This window comes from Apodemus sylvaticus, chromosome 6, assembly GCF_947179515.1.
Source record: "Apodemus sylvaticus chromosome 6, mApoSyl1.1, whole genome shotgun sequence".
Lineage (NCBI taxonomy): Eukaryota > Metazoa > Chordata > Mammalia > Rodentia > Muridae > Apodemus > Apodemus sylvaticus.
In genome coordinates, this window is record NC_067477.1 from 92,304,269 (window position 1) to 92,331,161 (window position 26,893).

At 39.7% G+C, this 26,893-nt stretch overlaps 1 protein-coding gene across 1 annotated transcript in view; it reads left to right on the forward strand.

Annotated features, from left to right (window-relative positions):
* Positions 1-4,063: 4,063 nt before the first annotated feature.
* The window catches only part of Bcap29 (B cell receptor associated protein 29), a 42,954-nt gene continuing 20,124 nt past the window's right edge, over positions 4,064-26,893 (forward strand). Inside the window, exons 1-6 of the mRNA XM_052185993.1 lie at positions 4,064-4,244; positions 4,476-4,592; positions 7,971-8,071; positions 11,708-11,858; positions 14,503-14,638; positions 23,918-24,023. Of these exons, the coding sequence (XP_052041953.1) occupies positions 4,501-4,592; positions 7,971-8,071; positions 11,708-11,858; positions 14,503-14,638; positions 23,918-24,023 (586 nt within the window). The 5' untranslated portion in view covers positions 4,064-4,244; positions 4,476-4,500. The remainder of the gene's footprint in view (positions 4,245-4,475; positions 4,593-7,970; positions 8,072-11,707; positions 11,859-14,502; positions 14,639-23,917; positions 24,024-26,893) is intronic.

Below are 26,893 nucleotides of genomic sequence, written 5' to 3' on the forward strand. Positions count from 1 at the left end.
GGAGAAAGCTAGGTTGTTAAGAGCTTATAGCACAATCCTGAGGTCCTAGATGTGATTCCCAGCATCCATGTAAAAATACAGGTGCCACAGATGGAGAGATGGCTCAGTAGTTAAGAGAACTTGCTCTTGCCGAGTACCTGCTTTCAGTTTCCAGTACCTACATGGCTCACAAGCATCTGTAACTCCAGTTCTAGGGGATCTAACACCCTCTTCTAGGCACACACCAGGCATGCATGTGATACGCATACATACATGTATGCACTCACACATGCACATAGTTTTTTTTTTTTAAAAAATAATCCATTTGCATTGGCATACACTTGTAATCCCAGCGATCAGGAGGCAAAGACAGATCTAGCCAGACTAGTTGGATATCTAAAGAGCCACATCCAAGATTGACCTCTGACTTCCACAAAAGGCATATGAACACACATACAAAAGTGGACAAGAAAGCCATTCAAGCCTTTTATTGGTCCTAATGTTGCTTTCCCAGAGATGAAAGCACAAAAGACTTTCTTCCAAACTGCTTGAAAAGGAAGCCAAACTGCATTTTCATATGGCCAGAGACGGAGTGTTTGCATCAACAGTGGGAGACCATGCAAGTAAGAACTCAGTTGATTATGTTACCATTGCTGTTCCCCTGGGCACAGGAGCCCCTTTCCCAGGCCACTAGGAATGCTTCCCTCTGAGCTGGGCGAGAAAGGCTGATTATAGTATCACCTGGCATTGTTATTTACACAAACACCAAAACAATTGTTTTTTAAGGACTTGTCCTAAATGGTGATTTTAAGATTTTTTAAACAAGGCTTACCACTAGGCCAGCACCCAAGAGAGAGAGAAGAGGGTCCCTGAATCTCTCACTTAAAAGATTCAGAATTCTGGTATATAAAAAGAAAGCAATTGCAGCCTTCTACATCTTACATATGAAGAATATGGTAGCTAATGTGTAAATGAATGATTGTGTATTTAAAACCAGCCAAAATGATCAGCAGGTGAAGCCCCTTGCAGAGTAATACTGATGACCTGAGTTTGATCCCCATAACTTGTGTAAAGATGCAAAGAGAAAACCAACTCCACTGAATTGTCCTCTGACCTCTATACATATGCTATAGCATACACAGTACCCTTACACATACACACAATACACATCGTACATAGTTTAAAATTTTTTTCTTTTTTTTATTCAATGTATCCTTTATTAACATTTCAAATGATTTCCCCTTTTCTGGGTCCCCACTCCCCGCAAGTCCCATAAGCCCTCTTCCCTTCCCCTGTTCCTCCATCATAGTTAAAATTTTTTAATTTTAATTTAAAATAAAAACTAAATTTTATAGTTTTTCATGATATTTTTATGGGTCGATGTTGCTAGCAGCTTTTCTTAATGAAGAATGTAGATGACAAGAAGTCTCTGGATAAAATAAAAGTTCAGTATTAAAATATTACTGGATGCCAAAACCAGGAAGACTATGGAGAATTGTGTAAAACTCTTCCCTTCGAGCTGTTGAGACCATGAATCAATTTTAACATGAGCATTGTGCTGCTATGTTTTCTTGGTCCTGTGCTGTGCTCTCACCTTTCAGTTTACTCAGTTTTAAAGAGAACTGGTTTTAGTTGAAATGAATGCACAAGTGAGGTCTTCCTTCTGGCATTTGCACATTAACTCTGAAGTGAATGAACACCACTACCGTTCAGTAGTTTCATCTGAGTGAGTTGGAGTGGGAAACGAGCATGGAGGAGCGGATCCCAGCCTTCTGTGCTAAGTTCAGCTGGCATTTTTCTTCCTGCTACTTATGATCAGATGAGTTCTTAAAAGCATTCACTTAACTGTGGAAGATTTGTTTTCGGGGGAGGGGGGTGTTTTGCCCTGGGGATTGAACTTAAAGCCTCACGTATGCTAGGCAGGCACTACCACTAAGCAAATGGCCCAACCCTGAAATGTATTCTATATTCTGCACTTACTTATTTAGCATGTAACGTTCCCAATATAATTTTATTCTATAGCACACTGTGTTAGCAGTAAAGAGAGTAAGAGCTGAGATGTAACCCCACGGTGAAAATTTTTTTCAGAGACCTCTACTTGGGTAAAACAGGAATTCTTGACTGTGCCACCAAAAAAGAAAAGAAAAGGGAAGAAAGGATTTCAGGGACCTTGGGGGTCTATAAAAGGGGAAATCATTTGAAATGTAAATAAATATATCAATAAATTAAAAAATAAATAAATAAATAAATAAATAAATAAATAATTTCAGGGACTTAGTATGAAGCAGAATTGGAGTTTATTATTTGTGAGCTGAAGTCTCATGTAGTCATAAGAAGCTTCCAGTAAGAATGCCTCGCCAGAAAAAGTGGGCAAGCAATGAGGAAGACATGTGAGACCCACCTTTGGCCTCCATATGTACATGTACACACATGCAAAAACAATGTTTTAAAGATCTTAGCATAGATTTAGGCATAGACATTTATAACACACTTAGCAAAAAGACAATACAAACCCAGGTGAGCACAGGCTGCTCAAAAGTCATGACTGCGCGTCTTAGCAACAGCCACAAGAGCCTTAGAGAGGATTTCGAACCTTCTGAAAATTACTCTCTTCAGTAAATGAGATCAGTGTGGTTCTAAAGTGCATCGGATGGTAAGGTAAAAGCAAAACAAAGGTTGCACAAGAGTTTAGGTCAAGTCTTCTACCATAAAACTGGAAGGTTTGTGAGAGACCCCCCCCCCCAAAAAAAAAAATGTTTACAGCTTGTAAAGAGGAAAGGCCATAGAACTCAGATATAGTCAGGCTTTAAGCATAGTTCACTGTCATTTTATAATAATTTAAAATTTATTCATAAAGGAGTAGGTAGCCAATCATCACTGCAAAATTTGGTTGTAATTCCATCACTGCTGGAATTCTTGACTCTCAGTGGGCATGAGGCTTCTACCACTCCTAAAGGCTCCTTTGCTTTCCTAAGTCACTTTAAATTTTTTCCTTTCTATCCTGCTCTACTTTGTGTTACATGCCTGAGATTTGCAAAGATTGAAATATATGTATATTTTAAGTGGATTCACATGTGTTGAAAACCTGGAAGTATTTGGATCGGGAAGTCAAGTCTCCACATTTGGAGTTCCCTTGGATTCTTAGTCTTGTTAATAAAAGAATGCCTATGCGTTTTTAGAGGACAATTCTATTGTTTTGAAATAGCAAACGAACAGGGTAGCTAAGGGGATGGAAAGCAGAAAGGGACAAAAGTTACACCTCTGGGCATAAAGGGTCCAATAATACTGCCTTGTTCAGAAATGGAGGTCTACCAGGCAGTTACAGGAGCAGCCAGGCATCCAGAGAAAGCCCAATATCAGCGTAAAGCATGCTAAGGCTTTTTGGCCATTCACTACAGAAAAACAAAGGCCGGTGCTTGACTTTTCTGAATTAGACCACAGAAAACCAAACAATCCTGCTACAGCCACACGGCAGACGGAAGCTCCATCAAGGAGAGCCATCTTGGGATGTATACGTGCTGCATCTTACTAATGGAATAATTATCCTTCCCACCTCTTTAACACGTCTCCAAGTGAATCCGATTTCCTGGGTAGTGGACTCCTGTCCATCTTAAGGGAGGAGACAATAGTATGTAATGCTATCTTTGGCTCAGATCGGGATGTCACGTCTCCATATAGAGCAGGGCTATTACAGGAATTGACCAGAAAGCTTAAGGAGAGGCAGTTGTTAGGTTTTTCTTCCCAGTGTCACCAGGGAAACCAGAGGTGGAATGCAAAGTTAACCAACCACAGGGAGTCCACCCTCAATGGCTTCTGGGGCCTATCTAGTTACCTAAGGGAATATGGTTAGGTAAAGGAGTTAGCCATGCCGTTTTCAAACAGCTCCGTCAAGTTGCCTGGTCCTACCGATTAACAAGGAAGACCACACGCGAAACTCATTCTGCCATCTCAAGACCGAAATGCTCCACAACCCCCAGGCCGGGGCCTTAACTTAAATTGAGTTCAGTCAGGGGCAGGGAGGCAGGTTGCCACCCTAGAGCTCCCGGCTCCGGTCCTCCTGCATCAGCCGCATCGAGGCGGCCCTTCGCGGGGATACGGAGCCCGCGTGAAGGAGCCTCGGTCCCCGCACACCGCGCACCAGGAAACAACGGCCGTGGGAAGCGCGGTCGCGCCAGTGTGACCTCAGCCGGGCTCGGCGCGCTCCCGGCGGCGTGGGACGTGCGCGCGCAGACGGGCGGCGGGGCACGCGGAGGGACCGGCGGCGGGTAAGCCTGACGGGCGGGGACGGACGGACGGGCGGGCGGGCCCGCTGACCACGCGTTTGGCCGCTCGGGCCGCGGCGTCCACCCGCCCGGGCCTCCTCGGGGCGGGGGAGAGCCTGCGGGGCCGTCGGGCGCACTGCCTCGTCACACGGAGTTCGGCGAACTCCCAGCAGGCCCCACGCCGCGTGTCTGGCCGTTCACCCTTGTTTAAAATTGAAATCTTTCTCTGTGTAGGTGTGAAGATAAAAAAAAAAAAGCGATGACAATCCAATGGGCGGCGGTTGCCAGCTTTCTTTATGCTGAAATAGGACTCATTTTAATCTTCTGTCTGCCCTTTATTCCTCCTCAGAGGTAGGAAACCTTCAGATCCTTAACAGTACCAAATGTTTGACTAGCTTCTGCAGGCTGCCGCGTGTGATGCTTTTTTGTAAGGTTAGAAAGTTTTGAGAGGGCCTGCGGGGTGGCTCAGTAGGTAAAGGGCGCTTGCAAACCAAGGGAGGGAATTTCAGTTCGATACCAGGAAACCACCTGGTGGAAGTGGAATGACTTCACAAAGTTGTTTTCTGACCTCCACACTTCCACCCCGGGATGCCCAGAAACACACATGCATGCACATAAAGACATGATACATACATACATACATACATACATGCAATAAATGGATAATTAAAAGTTTGAGAGTCAATTATATAAAATGTAGTCTTTTTAAATGAAACTCAAATTTGCTATCTGGTCACTATTAAAATACTACTGTATATAGAGCTTGATTATGTGTACAAATAGATTTTTCACCTCCTTTTTTAAAAGAACCTAGTCTTTTTGGTCTTGATTGCAGGTATAATAAAGCTGTGGTTATGCCTTGGACATGTTCTGTATGTTCTCTCTCTCTTTCTCTCTCCCTCCCTCCCCCTCCTCCCCTCCTCCTCCTCTTCCTTTCTCCCCTCCCCCTCCCCTTCCTCTCTCTGTTCTCTCCTCCTCCTCCCCACTTCCTTTCTCCCCTTCCCCTCCCCCCCCAACTGTCTTGAACTTAAGCAGTGAGAACTTAAGCGGTGAAATAGAAGGGTGTGTGCAGAAATGTTCACTTGGGGCAATAGAATGGACTGGCTCAGGGTCCAAGCAGTCTCAAAAACTTAAAACTCCTCGTCTGCTTGGATTTCAACTCATCTCTATGCTAGTCTCCACACCATCGCCTTTTCCTCCCTTACAAGAAGCAGTAAATCATACTGTAGAAGGGGTATACCAAGTTCTTTCCACCAACCGTGGGTTCCATAGATCACACGCTGAAGGCCAGAAACCTATAACCTAAGTCACCTAACTGGTCTGTGTCAGACTGCAGATAAGATCCTTAGCTTACTCTCAGACAATGCTGTCCCTGTTCTTTCTACCTCAGGTTTCAAAAGCAGACATGTTTTGCTTTTTGATATTACTTGTGACAGTCTTACATATTCAAGAAGTCACTTTTTTTATGCACAACAGATTTATAAACAAGGCTTAGAGATTTGAAATAAAATGTGATCAGGAGGATTTATAGACCAGTCTCTTTCTTCTTCTTTTTTTTTTTTAACCCATCCTGATCTAGTAGCTACTAGATGAAATCTATTAGGTGAATAGGCACACATGAGATATGAATATTTTCATGTAAGAACATGTGGTACATATGCACAGGAATCATCTGTGCCCCTCCATGTGTTTATCCACAGTGTGTATGTCAACCATAATCTCCCAAGTCTTCATTAGTCTGTCTAGTCTTCTCCTGCATTGAAGTGGTCAAAGGTACATACATGCTCAGAATAACAGTTTCCATTTAACGGCATGTTACTGTATGACCTTGAGAAATTCTTTACCTTCTCTGGTCAGTTTTCCTGGTAATAGTAGTGTGGACTTATTATAGTGTTGTGATAATTAGACGAGGTAGTGCATGTGTTCCAACCAGTAATACATCAACTCAATAATTAGCTATTATATGCTCTTAAATTCAGTCCAACTCCTCAATGGCCCTTCTAGGAGGTTGCTACATTCACTCTTTTATTGACTCTCTTGAAGAAGTAAACGACTTTACATTTGGGCCTACACCAAGCTATTACCATTTATATTCCTTGAAAAAAAATGTTTATAATGTTAAATTTAAATAGTGCCTATGAAAATGCTTTGAATTTGGTCATCAATGCGGAAAAAAAAACTGATTCACCTGTAGCTGTCTTCTCCCCTTCAACTTGAAGTTGAATAAATTAATAATTTGTCATATCTTTTTTTTTTTTTTTTTTTTTTTTTTTTGGTTTTTTGGATTTGGTTTTTTCGAGACAGGGTTTCTCTGTATAGCCCTGGCTGTCCTGGAATTCACTCTGTAGACCAGGCTGGCCTCAAACTCAGAAATGTGCCTGCCTCTGCCTCCCAGAGTGCTGGGATTACAGGCGTGCACCACCACCGCCCAGCTAATTTGTCATATCTTAAAGTGACAATTTTCAGTTGTGTTTGTGAAGTATATTCACATACTAATTACCTTCATACCTCCTTTTGACCCAATGTATTATGAATTTAAAATACTTAGGTTCACGTTTGACACCTTTCCCATTACAGGATGGATTACTCAGCCACTTGTATTTAACTCATTTCTTGTGTCCGTGGCTTTGCTTACACTGCTCAATCTGTCTAGACTATTTCCTCATCTCAGTTCCTCTGTGTTCAGACCTTGACCTAGGTAATGGATAAATTATATGAGTATTTACATGTGTAAATTGGTTTGGCATAAAAATTTGAGGATTTTTTTCATCTTGCATATTTGCCATATCTCAGTCATTTTAGATTCCTTTTTGGTTAAAGAAATTATTTTACTTAGTATAGATGATAGAAGCACACATCGCATAAAAATAAACTTGCAGAAGCCAAACATGATCGTGCATGCTTGAACCTGCAGCACTTTGCAGGCTGAAGCAAAAGGATTGCAACTTCAGAAGCAGCTTTGGTGAGTTCCACACAGCAAGACATTGTATCTAATAAACAGAGAAGTAGATGTTCCTAATTGTTAGATCAAAAGACTTCCATCTTTTCTGAGACAGTTCTCTAACTAGGGAAAAAGAAGTAGCTTTCATCCAAAATGTGACAGTTTAAGAATTTTCTTTGGGGCTGGTGAGATAGTTCAAAGGTAAGTTGCTTGCCACATGAGATGGAAACCCTTAGTTTGCCTCCTAAAATCTGTGGGGAAAACCAGGTGTGCAGCAGAGGTTGATAACCCCTGCTGGTGAGGCGAAAGCGGGCAGATACTTAGAGCTCCAGTGAGCCAGTCAGCCTGCCCTAACTTTTACTTTAAAAGTCATTTTCAGTTGGGCAGTGATGGCACACACCTTTAATCCCACCACTAAGAATGCAGAGGCAGGCCTGACTCTTGGGTTCATGGCCACCCTAGTCTAGAGTTCCAGAATGACCGGCGCTACACAGAGAAACCCTGTCTTGAAAAAACAAAAACAAAGTCAAAAACAAAAGTTATTTTCACTTTAGAATATTTAAACCACAAAATATCATAGTATTTAATTAAAAATAATTATTTTCTATTTCATGAGTTGTTATGTCCTGAAAGAGGATGAACAACTTGTAAAAGTAAAATGTCTTTAATTTTTGCCAATAATATTTTATCCAAATATTATTTCAGTATTGTAAAACATTTCAAGACCTGCTCTTGGTTTGTTTGTTGTTTGTTTGTTTACTTATCTATCTAATTGTATTGCTTTACAGATGGCACAAGATCTTTTCATTTCGTGTCTGGAGTAAGATTGCAAGTTTTTGGAACAAAGCTTTTCTTACCATTATAATACTATTGATTGTACTGTTTCTAGGTAAGTACTAGCTACATTCCTCCTTTGAATCCAGTTCTTATCAATAAATTACCTGGATTTTGAGTTAAGTTGATGTTATTGATATATTGAAAGACTATTTATGTATTAATATTAAGGTAATTATGGCTATTTTGATAAATATTTGGTACTATTTTATATACTCAAAATTTCAGGTGCAGTGATTCTTAACCTCTTTAAGGTTACTTTAAAGTTTAAATGCAATAAGTGGCCTTCTTTCAAGTTGGCAAATGACTGACAATTATAGTTTTGTTATAGTGTTGTCCTGGGCACCCAGGAGCTTGGCTTTTATACAACACACGAATGAAATAATAGTCTCTTAAGATATTCTTAGACAAGTGTGAGTCTTCACTGAAATCTGATTAAAAGCAACAGTTTTAGTGGCTACTGCTAATTTTTTTAATATTAAATGATTATTAGGTAATATTAAATTTTTGCTTTAGTTGTGATAGCAGTATTGTATAGCATCTTTATAGTTCAGAAGCCTATATCTGTAGATACAGTTTTATTGAAATGTCATTATTCTTGCTTTTGCATGGTCTGCCTTAGTTAGGGTTTCATTGCTGCGAAGAGACACTATGACCAAGGCAACTCTTACAAAGGAAAACATTTAATTGGGGCTGGCTTACAGTTTCAGAGGTTTAGTCCATTATCATCATGGTGGGAAGCATGGCAGCATCCAGGCAGGCATAGTGCTGGAGAAGGAGCTGAGAGTTCTACATCTTGATCTAAAGTCAGCAGGAGACTTGGGTGCCATACATACTAGGTGTAGCTTGAACATGGGAGACCTCAAAGCCTACCTCCATAGTGACACACTTCCTCCAGCAAGGCCACACCTCCTCCAATAAGGCCACACCTCCTAGTAGTGCCACTCTTTATGGGCCAAACATTCAAACACATGAGTTTCTGCATACAATACCTATTCAAATACCACATGGTCTAAGCCTATTTCCAAGGATAACTCCAGAGTTTAATATTGTAGCTAGTAAGTCCTAAAAACATCCATTGCCTATCCTTTTGCCTAAAATGTTTGTTGTCTGTCCCTTGGATTAAAAAGAAGAAAGTTACTAATAGTTTTTACATAGGAATATGTCTGAGAAGATACATGCTGAAATACTTAGTGGGGGGCTGATATCAATGAGACTTTGTCCTGAAAAACAAAGCAAATATGACAAATTCTTCAAAGTTTGAATTCATTTGACAGTATAATAGATGTGTACTAGACATATTGAGCATCCCTAACTAAAAATCCTAAATTTAAAATTTTGAATCTAAAGAATTGAGAACATTTTTGCACGAGCATGCTGGCACAGGTAGAAAATTCCACCCCTCACTGTGTGTGATAGATTACAGTCTAAATCCAAGAACAGTAAAGATATTTTCTGAAATTAACTTCAGGCTTACATCTATAAAGTATGTATAAAATGTAAGTGGATTTCATGTTTACATTTGAGTAATATTTAAAACATAGAAATTTCAAAATTCTTAACAACAGCAGCAAAAAGTCTAAATCCAAGCATGTCTGAAGCATTTTACAGAAAATATGCAGCTTGAATGAGTTTTTCAGCAGATTAGCAATGTTCATGGTAACGATACTTCATACATTAAAAATAGAGCTTTAAGGTTTCCAAAGCAGAAGTTCCACAAGCCTTCATAATCACCGTGGTGTTCTTTCAGAAATGACTGACCCCAGCAAGATGAAGTGACTTGTCTAAGATTACCTACCCACTTCTTGCAAATGTCACTCCTTGCTATTTTAGCTTTTAATATACATTGCAAAATGTTCTCCCTAGTACCTTCCTCCTAACTCTCATGGTGTGGGCTAAGTGGGTTTACTGGTACCAACTTGGAACCTTCACCACTGTGTTTGATGTTGTTTTATGCAAAAATGTGTTATGTTCCCAACACCAACCTTTGAAATGGAGTTGGTCCTCTTTATAAAAGTGAGAGTGTGTACTGTGAAAGAGTATAGAATTGTTAAAAACCAGAAGGGAAGCTTGGTGTGGTGGCACTCGGGGTAGAAACAGAACCTAGGAGATAGATCTCTGTGAATTCAAGGACAGCCAGAGCTATATAGTGAGGCCCTGTTTCAAAAACAACACAGCAAAACTCCAAGAAGGAAGTTGTATCAAGTTTTAAGTGGACTTGTATTTTACTTGAAAATGTCAGTATTTGTCATGGTATTGTTAGTATTGTGCTCTGACTCTCTGTCCGTATAACAACATAATAAAATAGTGAAGAAGTAAAGAAAACTCATCATTACTGAGCCACCAACTACCTGAATAACTTTGGAATGGCATTCTGTCTCTCTTACTTTGACAAAAGAATAAGAAATAATCTCAACTCTTTAAGAGGCATCAAAATGTCTGCTGAAAGCTCTCACCTGCCTGTGTAAGAAGAGAGAGCCATGGCAGGCTCTTTTGGCTATATTTTCCGAAACCAGCTTGCATTCGCTTGAGCAAGAAAGAAGGGAAGGAAGGAAGGGAGGAAGGAAGGAAGGAAGGAAGGAAGGAAGGAAGGAAGGAAGGAAGGAAGGAAGGAAGGAAGATTGGAAGGAAGATTTTCTAATGAAATAGGAGGTGCGGGTAAAAGAGGAAGCCAGACTCCAAGGAAGGGCTAGTATAGTGATTGAGCTGCCCTCTCCATCCCTGCATGTCTGTTCACTTTATTCTTACCTCTATGGACTCTGGGAACTCCATCTCCAAGGCAGAAAATGTTACCACACAGCTGCCAGAGAATCCATGTGCAAAAATTAGTTATCCAGCCGGGCAATGATGGCACATGCCTTTAATCCTTGTGCTTGGAAGGTAGAAGCAGGTGGATCTCTGTGAGTTCAAGGCCAGCTTGACCTACATAGTGAGTTCCAGGACAGGCAGAGCTACACAGTGAAACACTATCTGAAAAAACAACAAACAACACAAAAAACTACCTTTGTGTATGTTGCAACATACAGCAAATGAGCTAGAATGCCTAATGATGTTGGAAATAAAGATTTTCAGACAAAGAAACGGCATACAAATGTGAGGTGATAAAATGAAACCTTATTATTGTGCAACACTTTGTTGGGATTTTATTGGAGTGATAGAAATGTGGCATGATTCAGAGACAGTGCCTGTGAACTATTGGGAAGTAAATGCAGCATACTCTGAATCTCATGTAACTAGTTTGTGCAAATAGAAATTTCAATGCAATGAAATAGTTCTGAAGTCTCAATTATGTAAAGTAATAGTGAGTATAATAGGATGTTGACACTTTAAGAGAGACAGGATTGTATCTGTTCCTGACAGCAAGTTGAATTTTAGTCATGCATAGAAATGGAAAGAGTAAGAGATAATATTTCACAGTGGATCAAGACTTGACAGTAAGATGATTAGTAAGCCCCAGAGGAATGATTTTAAAATGCTATAGAAGTGATTCATAAATTGCCACTACTATCCATTTACCAACTTTCATCTTCGAGCACAATACCCTGTCAGGTACTAAAGAGGGATAGACAAAAAGATAGGCATATCTAAAGTCCATTATTTAAAAGGCTCCTAGGTTATTCTACAACTCCTTCCTGTTTAAAAACAATTGCTTTCTTAAAAGCCAAAAGTAGCGTTCTGTGTCTTGTAACAGATGCTGTGAGAGAAGTAAAGAAGTATTCATCCACAGATGTCGTGGAGAAGAACTCAGCCAGCAGACCTGGTGTCTTTGAGCACACACAGATGAGGCTCTTCAGGTCTCAAAGAAATCTGTATATTTCTGGATTCTCATTATTTTTTTGGCTGTAAGTAAAAAAAAAAAAAATGTACAAGCACAGTTGTATCACTCCTAGGATTCCCCTTTGTTTTTTCCACTTACCCTAAGATATTTTCATTGATATCTTCATAAAAGAATGCAAATGATATACTCAGGTAACAAATCTCAGTTACACTAAAGAAAGCTTGGAATGGAAGACGTGGCCTTTAGAAGGGAAGAGCCCGTGAATTGGTTTTCCAGTGTCAAATGTTCAGTCCTGAAAACATACATCCAGGTATCATTATACGGACTGAACAGGCTATATTTAGGAATATGTATGTATGTATGTATGTATGTATGTATGTATGTATGTAGATGCAATAACAATTAGTAAAAAGGCAGGGAGGAAGGCATGGATTTGAAGGAGAATTGGCAAAGATAATATGGGAGGGTTTGGAGGGAAGAAAGGGAAGGAGACATGTAATTAAATTACAATCTCAAAAATAAGGGGAGGGCGAGCTACAGTTTGTAGATGTGCTGGCTGCAGGCGGCCTTGAGTGCTGCTGACTTCCAGGATTCTCCAGTGCATGCAGCACATCTCATTCCCACTTTGCTTCTCTAGACGTTCTTTTAAAAAATAGTTATTGTTTGTGAAATATCTCTGTCCTTCCCACTTGAATCATCCTACAAGCTATTCTAGAATACTCTTCCCTCCTCCCAATATTTGTTTGTTTGTTTTTCTGGTGTTTGAAGAACAGTCATTGGAGATGAGGAAACATAAATTCAGCAGGCACACAGAGATAAAGACCCTCTGCAAAGCAAGGTGGTAGGGAAGGACTTGGGAAGCTGAAGCCCTGTTAGTTTTCTTTTTGAGACAGGGTCTCACTAGGAAACCCTGGCTGGCCTAAAACCTTTTCTATAAACCAGGCTGACCTTGAACTCACAGATATCTGAGACCTCTGCTTCTTAGGTGTTGGTTTAAAGGCTAAACTGACCATACCTGGCCTTCCATTTTTTGTTTAACTTTTACTTATCTTTTAGCTCTTTCTCAAAGAAGGCCTGTGGCCATCACTTCCTCCAAGTATGCAGGTCTTCTCTTAAGTTCTGACTTCAACTTCTAGTGCCATTCACAATTGCAATTAAATACTGCTTATGTCTCCAACTAGAAGCCAGTACTCGGGATTCAGGCAGAGGCAAGCAGGTCTCTGTGAGTTTGAGGCCAATCTAGTCTACATAGTGAGTTCCTGAACAGCCAGAGCTATATAGTCAGACCCTGTCTTGAAAACAACAAAAATAAATAAACACATAAAAATTTTTAAAAAATCTCCAACTAGGACTTAAACTTAAAGGCAGGAACTAAGTTCATTTTCAGCTATGGCCCTAATACCTAACACAGTAGTTCCTTAGAAAATAGCTGCTGAAAGAATAATTGAAGGGATTAATTTTAATACCTAACAGTGAGGGTTATTTGTAAACATGTCAATATTCTTTTTTTTTTTTTTTGCACTTGTGACCCCTTATAAAATGATCTTTTTTTAAAAGAATTATTTATTTATTTTTATGTATATGAGTACACTGTAGCTGTCTTCAGACACACCAGAAGAGGGCATCGGATCCCATTACAGATGGTTGTTAGCCACCATGTTAGCTAAAATGATCTTTAAACTGCAAAGTTTTAAAAAAAAATGAAGATTTTCTTGCTGGCCTTGCAATACCATCCAGAGGACAGTGGTGGCACACACCTTTAATCCCAGTACTCAGAAGGCAGAGGCAGGCAGATCTCTGAGGTTAATGCTTGTCCAGTCTAGGGAGTGAGTTCCAGGACAGCCAGGGATATGCAGAGAAACCCTGTCTTGAAAAAGCAAATTAATTAAAGTTTCATTTGACTACTTTAGGCCAATGGCTTATAAAAGGGAATAACATTGTGTGCAAGGAGCTGTGAGATATTCCTGCATCTGCGTGTTCATTTCTGTCCTCTACCCTTGCAACCTCCTCGTCCCCCACCCCAACACACACAAAGAAAAGAAGATAGAATAAAAAGAAATCTTGTAGTGGAAACTTTAGTGTGTCGCAGTGTGTCATGCAGTATGCCCTTTTGTTCACACATCTTTACATGCAAATGTTCATCGTAATGACTGCTCTAGTTTGAGCCTCTGGATCCTCACATGCACGCCTCTTGGATATCTTCTCGTCACCCTGTGTCATGGAGATCCTGCAGCTTTGGATCTGCAGGGCCCATCCCTTCACACATCTGTGATCAACAGATCATAGATGGGGTGGCTATTGGGGTGAGCCAACTCAAAGCTCTTGGATTTGGGCCTGGGAGGGAGGTAGCTGAGTTGGTTGGCCAGCTAGCTCTCCTGCCCTGCACCAGCAGAGTGAGCTCTCTAGCGCTGCCTCAGCTAGCTTTCCCAAAGCTGCAGCTGGCCAGGGATGGGGCAGCTCTCCAGCTCTGAATTCTAATGCTTGTCTTCTAACAGAGGATGCAAAGGAGTGAAGCCCAGCTTGTTTATTGACAGACTTGGATAGCAAAAAGGAAATGACCCATTTAAATGTTGCCTCCACCACCATGTCTGTAGACCCAACAGGAGTTATTTAACAATGGCTATTTGTGTTAAAGTCAGAGTTCCTGATGATTAATCTCATTACGTATTATTCTGAACTTCATTTGGTTTTTGTTTTTTTTTCCTCAGAGTGTTGAGACGTCTGGTTACGCTTATTACTCAGCTGGCAAAAGAAATATCAAACAAAGGAGTGCTTAAAATTCAAGCAGAAAATACCAATAAGGCTGCCAAGAAATTCATGGAAGAGAATGAAAAACTAAAATTGGTATTTAATTTTCTTTATAAAAATCATGTAAATGCTATTAATGTTCACAAGGAAAAATGTACTATTTTTAGCATCAAAAGTAGTGTTTTCATAATTTATCAGGAGAAAGTGACAGACCATAGCATTGATCTAAGGAGTGATTACTTTTGTTGTTGTTTGTTGTGTTTTGGAGAGACCCCCTGTAGATGAGGCTGGCCTTGAACTCAGAGATCTTCCTACCCATCTGCCTCCTGCATGCTAGGTTAAAAATGTGTGCCATCACTACCTGACTGATTACTCTTCTTTAGGGTTGTTGCTTCCACACTTTCCCTCAATACAAATTAAATACCAGTGGTCCTGTTTCTATGAACTGTGGGAGCATACATAAACTTTTTTTAATTTAATGTTTTTTTTACTAATTCACTTCATATTCCCACTCACAGTCACCCCCTCCCACAATCCTCCCCTTTCCTTTTCTCCTCTGAGTGGGTGGGGGGTCTCCCTGAGTAGCTCCTCCCCCACCCCCACCCTACCCCCACCCCACCCCCCCACCCCACCCCACCCCACCCCACCCGCCCCACCCTAGCACTTCAAGTCTCTAGCCAAAAGGCCAGGCGCTTCTTCTCCCTGAGTCCAAACAAGGCAGCCCAGCTAGTAGAATACATCCCAAGTACAGTCAGCTTTTGGGATAGCCCCTGTTTAAGCTGTTTCTAGTTTAAGTTGTTAAGGACCCACATGAAGACTGTGCTGCACATCTGCTACAAATGTGCAGAGAGGCCTAGGTCCAGCCTATGCATGTTTGGTTTGGTTGGTGGTTCAGACTGAGAGTCCCGAGGGTCCAGGTTAGTTGACTCTGTTGGTCTTCCTGTGGAATTCCTATCCCCTTCAGGGCCAGCAATCCTTCCTTCTATTCTTCCATAAGAGTCCCCAAGCTCCATCTACTATTTGGCTGTGGGTGTCTGCATCTGTCTGAGTCAGCTGCTGAGTGGAGCCTCTCAGAGGACAATAGGAGCATGCATATTTTAATAGGTTTTGGTAATTGAATCTCTTCTTAAACCATTTCATACATGTATATAGTCCATTCTGGTTACTCTTACCCCTGCTCCCCCCCACCCCCGTGTCCCTTCCCACCCATCGTCCCTTCCCACCCATCCCAACTCTCTGGCCCCCCCGTACCTTTGTCCCCTTTCTACGTCATCCATTGGTGTTTTGTGATGCACTGAATTTAACTAAGGCTTTCTGTGACCATGGATTTGGAACTCTCCATTGTAGCTTAGTCTAATGACAATTACTCCCCTATTCCAGAATCTCTTAGTGATCTCTTAGTAGTCAGTAGTTCAGCAGGGAGGAGTGGGGCCCTATGGCCATCTGACTGTTATCAAGGGCCAATCTTGTGCAGGCCCAGTGCAAGTAACCACAGATACTGTGAGGTGAAGATTACAGTGACCCTGTTGAACCCAGAATATGGCCCCTTATAGCCATTCTTGAATTACAAATTTGAAGTCCTTTATTACCATTAATTTTACTTCATAACCGAAATTAAATCTTCATAATTTTCTGTGTCCATTTCTCTTTCAGTTAAAGTATGGTTTGCTTTACGTGAAGTAGAGAGAAATTATTGAAACTACATTGATGATTTTACATAATTTTTAGTCTTTTTTACAATTGCTTATGTTGCTTATGTCTTCTGATATCCAGGGAATGTGTGTGTCTGTCAAATATTGAAGCTTGCTCTGTTTGCAAAAAAAAGGAAGGAAGGAAGGAAGGAAGGAAGGAAGGAAGGAAGGAAGGAAGGAAGGAAGGAAAGAAAGAAAGAAAAAGAAAGAAAGAAAAAGAAAGAAAGAAAGAAAGAAAGAAAGAAAGAAAGAAAGAAAGAAAGAGAGGAAGAAAGAGAGGAAGAAAGAGAGGAAGGAAAAGAAAGAAAGAAAGGAAAGAAAGAAGGAAAGAAAGGAAGAAAACACAATCTTTCCTCCTTTTTCTGAGGAAAGATTTTTATAATCATGCATTGAGATTATTTCTCTATTATAAACTAAAGAAATAATGTCTTCATGTTAAATTAATGCCATATTCAGTAGTAGACCCTGAAAACCCTGAGCTCAGTCTTTTTTTCTTAAGAGTTTTCTTTTTTTTTTTTTAATGTGTGAGTATCTGCATGTGTACCTGCATGCTAGAAGAGGGCCAAGATTGTGAGCCACTATGTGGTTGCTGGGAATTGAACTCAGGCCCTCTGGAAGGCCAACCAGTGCTCTTAACTGCTGAGCCATCTCTCCAGCCCCAACAACTTTTTGCCTCAAGGTAACAGAAAAGTCCCACTGAGATTTGAACCTGAGCTCAGTCTTAAAGCCCAGCCTTTAAAAAAAGACCTTGATAATCTCAAATCTTTACCTATCTCAAAAATAGCCTTTTCTCTGTGATCTTCTTTAGCAAAATTGGCTGTTTATCACTGTAACCTTTCACTGAGAGATACGTCCCACAGATGGTATTTGGAGGTCATAGCTCAGGCCTGCCAGCTCTGCTGCAGATGCATACTCGTTGAGTGAGTCTTTAAGAAGCCCAAGGTACAAATAGGCCATGTTTCAGTGCAAGGGGTCCACATAAGCAAATGGGCTGAAAAATTCAAAGTTGAGACAAGCTTTCGGCAAGAAAAATTTATCACCTTGTTTGAACCACAGCTTACTTGTGGCTATATCCTTAATAAAGAGCAGGGTATGGTGTTGCATCTTTTTCTAATGACAAAATCTCAGAATTTGTGGGAATAAATTCATTCTTTGTTGGAAGTTTAAATTTTCCATTCAGGTCAGCATTTTGCCATTTCTGAATGACATCCTCTGGGATAGCTTCTTGCTCGTACTGCGTTCTGTACCACTGCTCTGCGCAGTCAGCTTTCCCATCATATGATTTGGAAACTATTGCCACCTGGACACTGTCTGCTCTGAGTTTATCAAGAACCATGTCTATCAAGTCGGGTCTAAATTCTTCCAGCTGTGAGCACTGCATTTAGGGGATAATAATGCAATTTTCCTGTAATCTTAGATGCCTCTTAGTCTATCTTTAAACCTAAAAACAACAGCAGTCAAGTCCTTGCACTCTTGGAAGACCCATTCTTAAGGTCCTTCTGCACGTAGCTTCTGCATGTATTGAAACATGTGCAAAATTATATCCTCAACATGTGATAACCCTTCTTCAGTTAAGGCCACATTGATGATAAAAAACATAAAACCTTGGGCTCCTTCCTTGAACCTGTGCGTGGTTTCAGAGCTCCCGAGTGTCACTTGGCATCCTAACCGGTTCACCTCAGTGGGTCCAGGCTGTGGTCCTTGAACAGTAGTGTACTCATGACATACTACTACCCAGAGACTGCGTGCACTCAAGTTTTGCAAGTGAGATGTGTGGAAAAGTCATGAGTTGCCAGAGACTTTTTAATCAATCAATGTGTAAGAGCCTGTGACATGGCTGATGTGGTGGGGTCCTAGGGTTATCCTGTTTACAATAAATCTGACCTGGAATTCTGAAAAAAAAAAAAAAAAAAAAAAAAAAACCTGCCAGCAAGCACCACCTGCCGTTAGATGGAGGCCAGGCAACTGTCAAGTGACCAGTAGAGTTCTGTGAGTTCATAAATCTCATTGCCTCCTATTCAGAACTTCTGTTTTACATATTACAACAACATTTGTTTCACTTAGATGGTAATAAAAAGGAAGGAAAGACATCCTTTCATAGAAACAGAATTTTTAAAAATGCTTCTTTATAGCCAGGCTGTGGTGGTGCACGCCTGTAATCCCAGCACTCTGGGAGACAGAGGCAGGCAGGTCTCTGAGTTTGAGGCCAGGACAGAGTGAGTTCCAGGACAGCCAGGGCTATACAGAGAAACCCTGTCTCGAAAAAAAAACCAAATCCAAAAAAAAACCAAAACAAAACAAAACAAAAAAATGCTTCTTTATGAGCAGGTTGTTACAAGCATCTTTTATGGAAACAGCATGTTAAAACAATTTACGTTTTACTTTGTTTTGTTCTTTTAAAAAAATATTGTGGTGTGTGCATGATCTATGGAGAGGGTGGGCATGCCACAGTCTACGTGTAGTTAGGAATTAGCTCTCCTGCTCCATGGTTACATGAGTTCTAGGTGTTGAACTCAGATCGCCAGGTGCACATAGCAAGTGCTTTTCCCCACTGAGCATCTCACAGGTTTATTCTGATTTGGAAAAGCATTAATTGATTCCCTGATGTCTTCTGTACTTCCTCTTAAAGTAATATTGCTTTCTAGAAATCAAGATGTAGGTAGGATCTGTACTAAAAAGCTCGTAATAAGTGTACTTTTTGGTTTCTTTACAGCACAGTCAATTTCATTTTATACTTTAATGTTGTTTGCTTGGTTTCCGACCTTTTGATCTATTTTCATCTATCTAATGTATGATGATTCCGTTCAAAAGCCTCCGCTCTGTATTCTCTGAAAGGCTTTCATCTATCTCTAGTACTTTGAAATTGTCCCATCATCTTAGAGGACTGCATTGTAACCACCATTGTGGTACACACCCCCTTTTACTTGTTTTCCTCCTAGTCTTGAACTGTAAGTGGACAATACTTTTATATTTTTTATAAAATATTTTTCACATGTACATCATAAATAACAGAGTTTAATTAGCCCTGTCCTTCAAAACATCACTTCAAGAGAACTTTAGAACTCTTCCTTCGGAATTATTTTCAAAGCCAGTCAGTCACTCCTGGTAGGAAATTTATTACCTGCTTGCCGATTCCTGGACCTCCCACAATTTGTCTTTTATTCCCCCTTTGATTCCATGCTGTTCTGATTCCCTGATTGCTATGTAGATGGGATTCAGTCAGTGATCCTAGATCATCAGAAGAGGCACCAGTGCAGAAGATTATCAGATATACTACACGAAAGCTAGTAGATGTGAGAAGGAAGTTTGTAAACTGGATAAATCCTGTTAGTTCTCAGAGTCTAACTAATGTGAATGTAACCAATAAAAGACATAGACAAGAATGTAAAAATGCTTTTTTATTTTTTGTGGGCTTTGAAAAATAGTGAAAGAATGATAAAATTGCTAAAATACCTTTGTATTGCATATAGGAAGAATATTTTCCTGCAGAAAACATATAATCCTGAGATTCAGAAACTTTGAATTGGGTGATAATTTCACCACTACAGTAATTAGCGGTGTGACCTAGGGCAAGCCACCTCATAGGTTCTGAATTTCAAGGTTCTGTGCCGATACATAATAGTTAACTCTATGCCAACTGTGACTTTAAGTGTTTCACAGTAAGATATTAACTCTTTTAATTCTTAAACAATCCCATGAGGTTGTATTGTCTGCATTTTATAGCTGAGAAAACAGGGAAAGGGTAATTAAAAAAACAAAGATACAATACAGGAAGTTTGAGGCCATGCAGCCTGACTGTAGCCCCCACATTTACAATTATATATTTTGTCCCCTCTACTCCTGTGCTGTCCTATGAAAGTGATGCTTCTTTGGTGCCCAAGGCCCATTTCTTTATAAATAATTCAGTTAAAGAAATGAGATAATTATGAAAGAACAGTTAACCTTTCCTTTGTTTTTCAAGGCAGATTCTCTTTAAGCAGCCCAGACTGTCCTTGAAATCACAAATATTCGGCTGGAGAGATGCTGGCTCTGTGATTAAGAGCACTTGCTGCTCTTCCATAGGAACCTGAGTTCAGTTTCCAGAACCCACACAGTGGCTCACAACCATCTGTAACTCTAGTTCCAGGCTATCTGATACCCTCTCTGGCCTCCATGGGCACCAGGACACAGGGTACACAAATACTCGTACACATAAAAATAAATACATTCTTAAAAAAGAGAAAGAGAGAGAAATTACAATCCTCCTGCCTCATCATCTCATTCTGATGTACACATTCATGGCTTGCCATCAGTTAATCTTAACTGAACTGCTTCAAAATGGCAGCACGAAGCTTCATGTCTTGGTGACCTTTACTCTCACCTGTTTCCTGAGGTGGATGAGAGGGGGTGGGGTAGTGAAGACTTGTGCTCTTGTAGCTGGGAGCTGTGGAGTTGCAGATTCCAGACCTCTTGGTCTTTTTCCAGCATGAATTAAAAATAATAAATTGGAGCAGTTTTACAGGTGCAGTAATGAAAGCTTATTTACAAGACTGCCACACATCCAGCTTTTCCAAGTCGGCAGCATAATTCAAGCAGTCACTGTAGACATTCCTGCAGCTCAGTGGTTCCTTCCCAATTTTGTAATCACCCTCACTGTGGTAATTGTCCAAAGTAAGCTTTGTGTTTTTAAATCTATTCTGTCTCTTCTTTTCTAGGCTAAAATTGTTCTGAACTTGAAGTAAGCAACAAATTAAAAGAGGCTTGGAGAAATTCTCACTCTGCTTTTTTAGAGGCAACTTTTTTGATTCTAAAGGGTCCCATGGCCTTTCTGTTTCAGACTGTGCTTCGGTCCTCCATCTCTTCGAAGGTGTTAAGATAGTATGTTGATTGGAGCTTTAATTCTTCCTCTGAGCTGCCTGCTCCTATCCTACTCCAACATGGGCACCATGTTGTTCTTGTAGCTTTGCTGGACCTGTTTTTCCTTTCCATCATATGAAAGCTACCAAACAAAGACTATAGACCATCTTTCTCTTCATTTCATCTCTTACAGTTTCTTGCATGCTAGATGTTTGCATCCACTCATTGCTCACTAGATTTTGTGAGTTTTGTCTGGTAAATCACCCACTAATGATAGAAAATGAATCACTCTAGTATAGAAAATTTTAAATCACCATTTTTTTTTTTACCATGGAAGCTATCAGAACTAAGCTGCTGCCACTATATTTAGTCTACTATCCCATGCTTGTGAATACATACATTTATTTTCTATTTATGTTGTATGTATATAGAGGAGAGAGATACTAGTCCATGTACATGTGTATGCACATGAGCATAGAAGTCAGAAGAGGTCAACCTCAGGTTCATTCTTCGGGTACTGTTCACTTGTTTTTGAGACAAGATCTCTTATTGGCCTAGAGCTCCTAGAATAAGCTAGGCTGATTGGCCAAGTAGTGTCCAGATTCCTCCTATCTACCCAGTACAGGCAGGCTTTACCAAGCCTGTTTCCTTACGTGGGTTTTATGGATCGAACTCGGTGTGATAACACTTTACTGACTGAACTATCCCCTAGCTCTCTTATATTTAAAATACAATTCATCTTTCTTTGTAACTTAGGTATTTTATGTTTCTTTTATTCTGTTTCTAATTTATAGTAACAGTGGTGATTTCTTTCTAGGCATGCAAGTTAGGAATTATTTTCATATTTTATATTGGTTATTATATTTATTTACACTTCAAATGTTATCCCCCTTCCCAGTTTTCACACAAACACACACAAAGCCCCTGTCTCCTCCCCCTGACCTCCTGCCTCTATGAGGGTGCTCCCCTACCCGCCCAACCACTCCAACCTTCGCACCCTAGCATCCCCCTACACTGGGGCATCGAGCCTTTACAGGACCAAGGGCCTCTCCTCCCATTGATTCCCAACAAAGCCATCCTCTGCTACATATGCAGTTGGATGGGTCCCTCCATGTATCTTCTTTGGTTGGTGGTTTAGTCCCTGGGAGCTCTCGGGGGTCTGGTTGATTGATATTGTGATTCGTCCAGTGGGGCTGTAAACCCCTTTAGCTCCTTCAGTCCTTGCCAGCTCCTCCATTGGGGTCCCCACGTTCAGTCCAATGTTTGGCTGAGAGCATCTGCTTCTGTATTTGTCAGGCTCTGGCAGAGACTCTCAGGGAACAGCTATACCAGGCTCCTGTCAGCAGGTACTTCTTGGCATCAGCAATAGTGTCTGGTTTGGTGTCTGCAGATGGGATAATTCCCTAGGTGGGGCAGTCTCTAGATGCCTTTCCTTCAGACTATGCTCCACTCTTTGTCCCCCGTGTTTCCTTTTAACAGGAGGAATTATGGATTATTATTTTCGAGATGGTAGGTGGTCCCATCCCTCAACCAGGAACCATGCCTATCCGCTGGATATAGTGTCTACAGGTTCTATCTTACCTTTATTGGGTATTTTGGCTAATGTCCTCTCCTGGGAACCTCTTGGAAGTTGAGAAATTTTTGTTCTATAATGTTTTTTGTCTGTTACTTTACTGTTCAGATCTGTATATTGTTCTTACCTAGAGAAGATAAGTTGCAGACATTGTTATATCCAGATTAGATTTTGAAATATAAAGAGCATTTTAAATTATCAACTACATTAAAAAATTAATTTGGTGTTGTTTAATGAAAACCAGAACTTTCCTCCCCTGAGATCACCCTGCCATTTCCCATTTACCCATCTTTATCCTGGCAACATTATATTCTTACATACTTCCATGTGTAAAAATTAGTTTCCAATGGACAAAATAATATAACTATAGCATGATGATTTGTACATAAAAATCATTCCAAAGAAGACAGTCACATTGAATTTTAAAATATAATTCTAATTATAGGCCAATCAGAAACTCTTACTTTCATCTCAGAGACATTATCCATAATAAGAGCAAATCTTGTGTTTTGTTTTGTTTTGTTTTGTTTTGTTTTGTTTTGTTTTGTTTGAGACAGGGTTTCTCTGTGTAGCTCCAGCTATCCTGGAACTTGCTCTCTAGAATAGGCTTGCCTGAAACTCACAGAGATCCTACTGCCTCTAGGCCCAAGTACTGGGATTAAAGGTATGTGCCAGGCTGGAGAGATGGCTCAACTGTTAAGAGCATTGACTGCTCTTCCAGAGGTCCTGAGTTCAATTCCCAGCAACCACATGGTGGCTCACAACCATCTGTAATGAGATCTGGTACCCTCTTCTGATGTGTCTGAAGACAGCTACAGTGTACTTACATATTATAATAAATAAATAAATGTATGTATGTATGTATGTCACCATCTTCCAGCTATAACAAATAATTTAGAAGAATAGTTTTATGTCTATGTGTGTCCTTGTGAATGTGTGTGGTTATATGAATATATGCAGTTGCCCACCGAGGTCAGGGGCATTGGATTCCCCTGGAGCTAGATTTATAGGGAGTTTTGAGCAGCCCCGCATTGATGCTGGGAATCAGACTCAGGTCCTCTCTAAAAGTATATGTACCTTAACAGCTGAGCTATCTCTCTAGCGTCACAAAATGTGTGTTTGCTAACTATCAAATTTCTATTAATAAAAGCACTTTATAAAAGATATTAAATACTTAAAATGACAACTTAATAAAGACTAATAATTTAAATTTATTTTAAAAAATATCCAACTGTTGCAATCTAAGCTTATTTTTTCTTGTAACTCTTATAATAGGTGCTAAAAAAGGACAGTGCTGAAGAACACATTTTGGAAACTGAAAATAAAAAACTAGTAGAAGACAAGGAAAAACTGAACACTGAGCTGAAGAAGGCTTCCGACGGTAAGTTTGCATGCGTGTGTAAAGGGAAAGAGCTGTCAGATATCTCATACTGTCACATATGCCTCACTGGTTTACTTTAAACAAAACTAAATGCCCTCTGGCCAAGCACTGAGGATGACTTATTTATAGATTTCTATTCAAATATGAGATTGAAACTTTGTGCCAAGAGAAACATGTTCTGTTATGCAGAAAAACATGTAGGTGTTCCCGATTTGTGTTGTAAATACAAATGTTCTTGCCTCAGCAAAAGAGCTGTGGCCTTGAAAACTTTCCTATAAACATACTTTTGTAAAATCAGTCACATTTTCTTCTGTCTTCATGTATTACTTCTTTGATAGAAGTAATCACAAGGAGAGAGCCTTGATAGAATAATATATTGCTTATCTTAAGCCCTAATATTTCTAACACACTAAACTTAAATTTAAAAAAAAAAAATTGAGAAAGACAAAGTAAGCATCAATCTAGGATATCAGTTGAGAAATTGCAATGTAGGTCCAAATTGGGGCATCCTAAATCTAAGAACACAAAGGCAACTGTTACTGCACTAAAAAGGTTCCAATAGTTCTTAGTATATTAATACTCATAGTATAGTAAAATCAATACTCCAAATCCGTTGTCATTCTTACAACCTATTGAGTGTGGATAGCTTGACCCAGCAGTGTATTTGCATATGGAGGCAAATAATGCTAGACATTGGACAGACACAGGGAAACCTGTCAAATATTCATGGCTAAGACTGTTGGCTAAGGTGATGATAAATGCACAGGCCTTCTTCAATTTCAGATCTCTTCTACTACTTTAGGTAGAAGGTAAATAAGATTCAGTGACTAAATCAAGACCTACTTGAGATCATTACCAGTTTAGGTTTCCTTTAAGTTGCTCTCAGCATAATAGAAGTTCTCTGAAATATTACTTGCTATTGTTAAAAATCTATTTACATTATTTGGACAGGATTTATTTTATGGAGGCATGTTTGAATTTTAAATTGAAATTCCAAAGATAAAAGCTAATTCTATATACAAAAACCCAGATGAAGATATTTCTTGTGCTGCAAAATTTTTTATCACCACTATTTTTTTTAAATTTTTAATATTTTTATATGTGTGGGTGTTTTCCCTTTGTATGTGTCTGTGCACTACATGTGTGCCTGGTGCCCTCGGAGGCCAGAAGAGGGCATCATATATCCAGGAAATGGAATTGCGGATGGTTGTAAGCTTCCATGTGGGTGCTGTGAACTGAACCGGGATTCTCTGAAAGAGCAGCTAGTGCTCTTAACCTCTGAGACATCTCATCAACCCCTAACATTTCTTATTTTAATTTAAGCAATAAAATAAAAGTAGCAGACAAAGATAGCTTAGAATTAGTGGATTAAAAATCCAAATACCCTTCTAAACAAGATTGTTTTGGTATAGCTGCAAATTCAAAAGTCTTGTTTTAATTTAATACTATTATATTTACTGTAATCCTAAAAGATTTAGATATAGTTAAGAAAGTTTAACACTTATGTAAAAATTAATTTAGTAGTCCCTATCCTCTGCAATGGTGATTTTTTTTTTTAACTCATAAATGTTCCTATTAATCCTTTTAGAGAATGTAAGGAAGCATTTCAAAAGTACATTTAATTAGAAAAAATAATGTTATAAAGTCTTTTTATATCCGATAGAGATCTCTTATTTTGTGAGTAAGTAATATAACATTTTAGAAAAAAAGAAAACCAGGGATTTAGCTCAGTTCATACACTACTTGCCTAGCACACACAGAACCCTATATTCATTCCCTAACATTAAAACATAAACCAGACATTGATGTGAAAGGGATCTTACCTACAGACTGGGTTTCAGACCAGCCTTGCCAGCATAAAATTGTCTCATAATAATAATAGTAGTAGTAGTAGTAGTAATAGTAGTAGTAGCAGTAGTAGTAGTAATGGTCATGATGTTTATGATGATGATGGTGGTGATGAATAATAATAATAATAGTAGTAGTAGTAATGGTGATGATGATGGTGGTGGTGGTGATGATTTCAGTCAATAAAATGCTAGTCAAGCAAGGAGGGCCTGAAGTTGGACACAGTGACACACACCGTTAATCCCAGCACTTGGGAAGCAGAGGCAGGTAGAGTTTGAGGACTGTCTGCTTTATATAGTGAGTTCCAGGATAGATAGAGCTACATAGTGAAATCTGTATTGAAAACAAGCAAAAAAAAAATAATAATAATAAATTAAAATTAAAAAAAAAAAAAAAAAAAAAAGGCCTGAACTCAAGCCCTAGCTGCTTTGTTAAAGCCAGCATGGTGACAATCAACTATATATAGTTGGAGCTCTGGGGAAGCAAAGATGGAAGGATCTTTGGGGCTTGCTGGCCTAAGATAGTCTTTGTGTGATTAGTGAGCAACCAGGTTCAATGCACCCATTTGACCCCTGACTTCCATATGCACACAGCATAAATAAATGTAAAGAGACAAGAAGATCCAACAAGATGGCTCAGCAGTAAAAGTATTTTCTGCCACCACTCACCACCTGAGATGGAGTCCCAAAACCCACATTATAAAAGCAGGAGCCAGCTCTCAGCTTGTCCACCTACCTCCACATCTGCTTGCATGCACTGCCATGCTCTCTCTCACAGCAAACATTAAAAATGATGGTTGGATGGATGGATGATGGATGGATGGATGGATGATGGATGGATGATGGATGGATGGATGGATGGATGGATGGACGGATGGATGGACGGATGAATCGATGGCTAGACTGTAATGTTTTCCAAATTTGATAATAAGTGATATTCTTATTCCTCTCCAAGCAATTTAGTTTCCTTTTTCTTTGCTATTCAAAATTTACACTTAACACTTTACAAAAATGAGGCTTGAG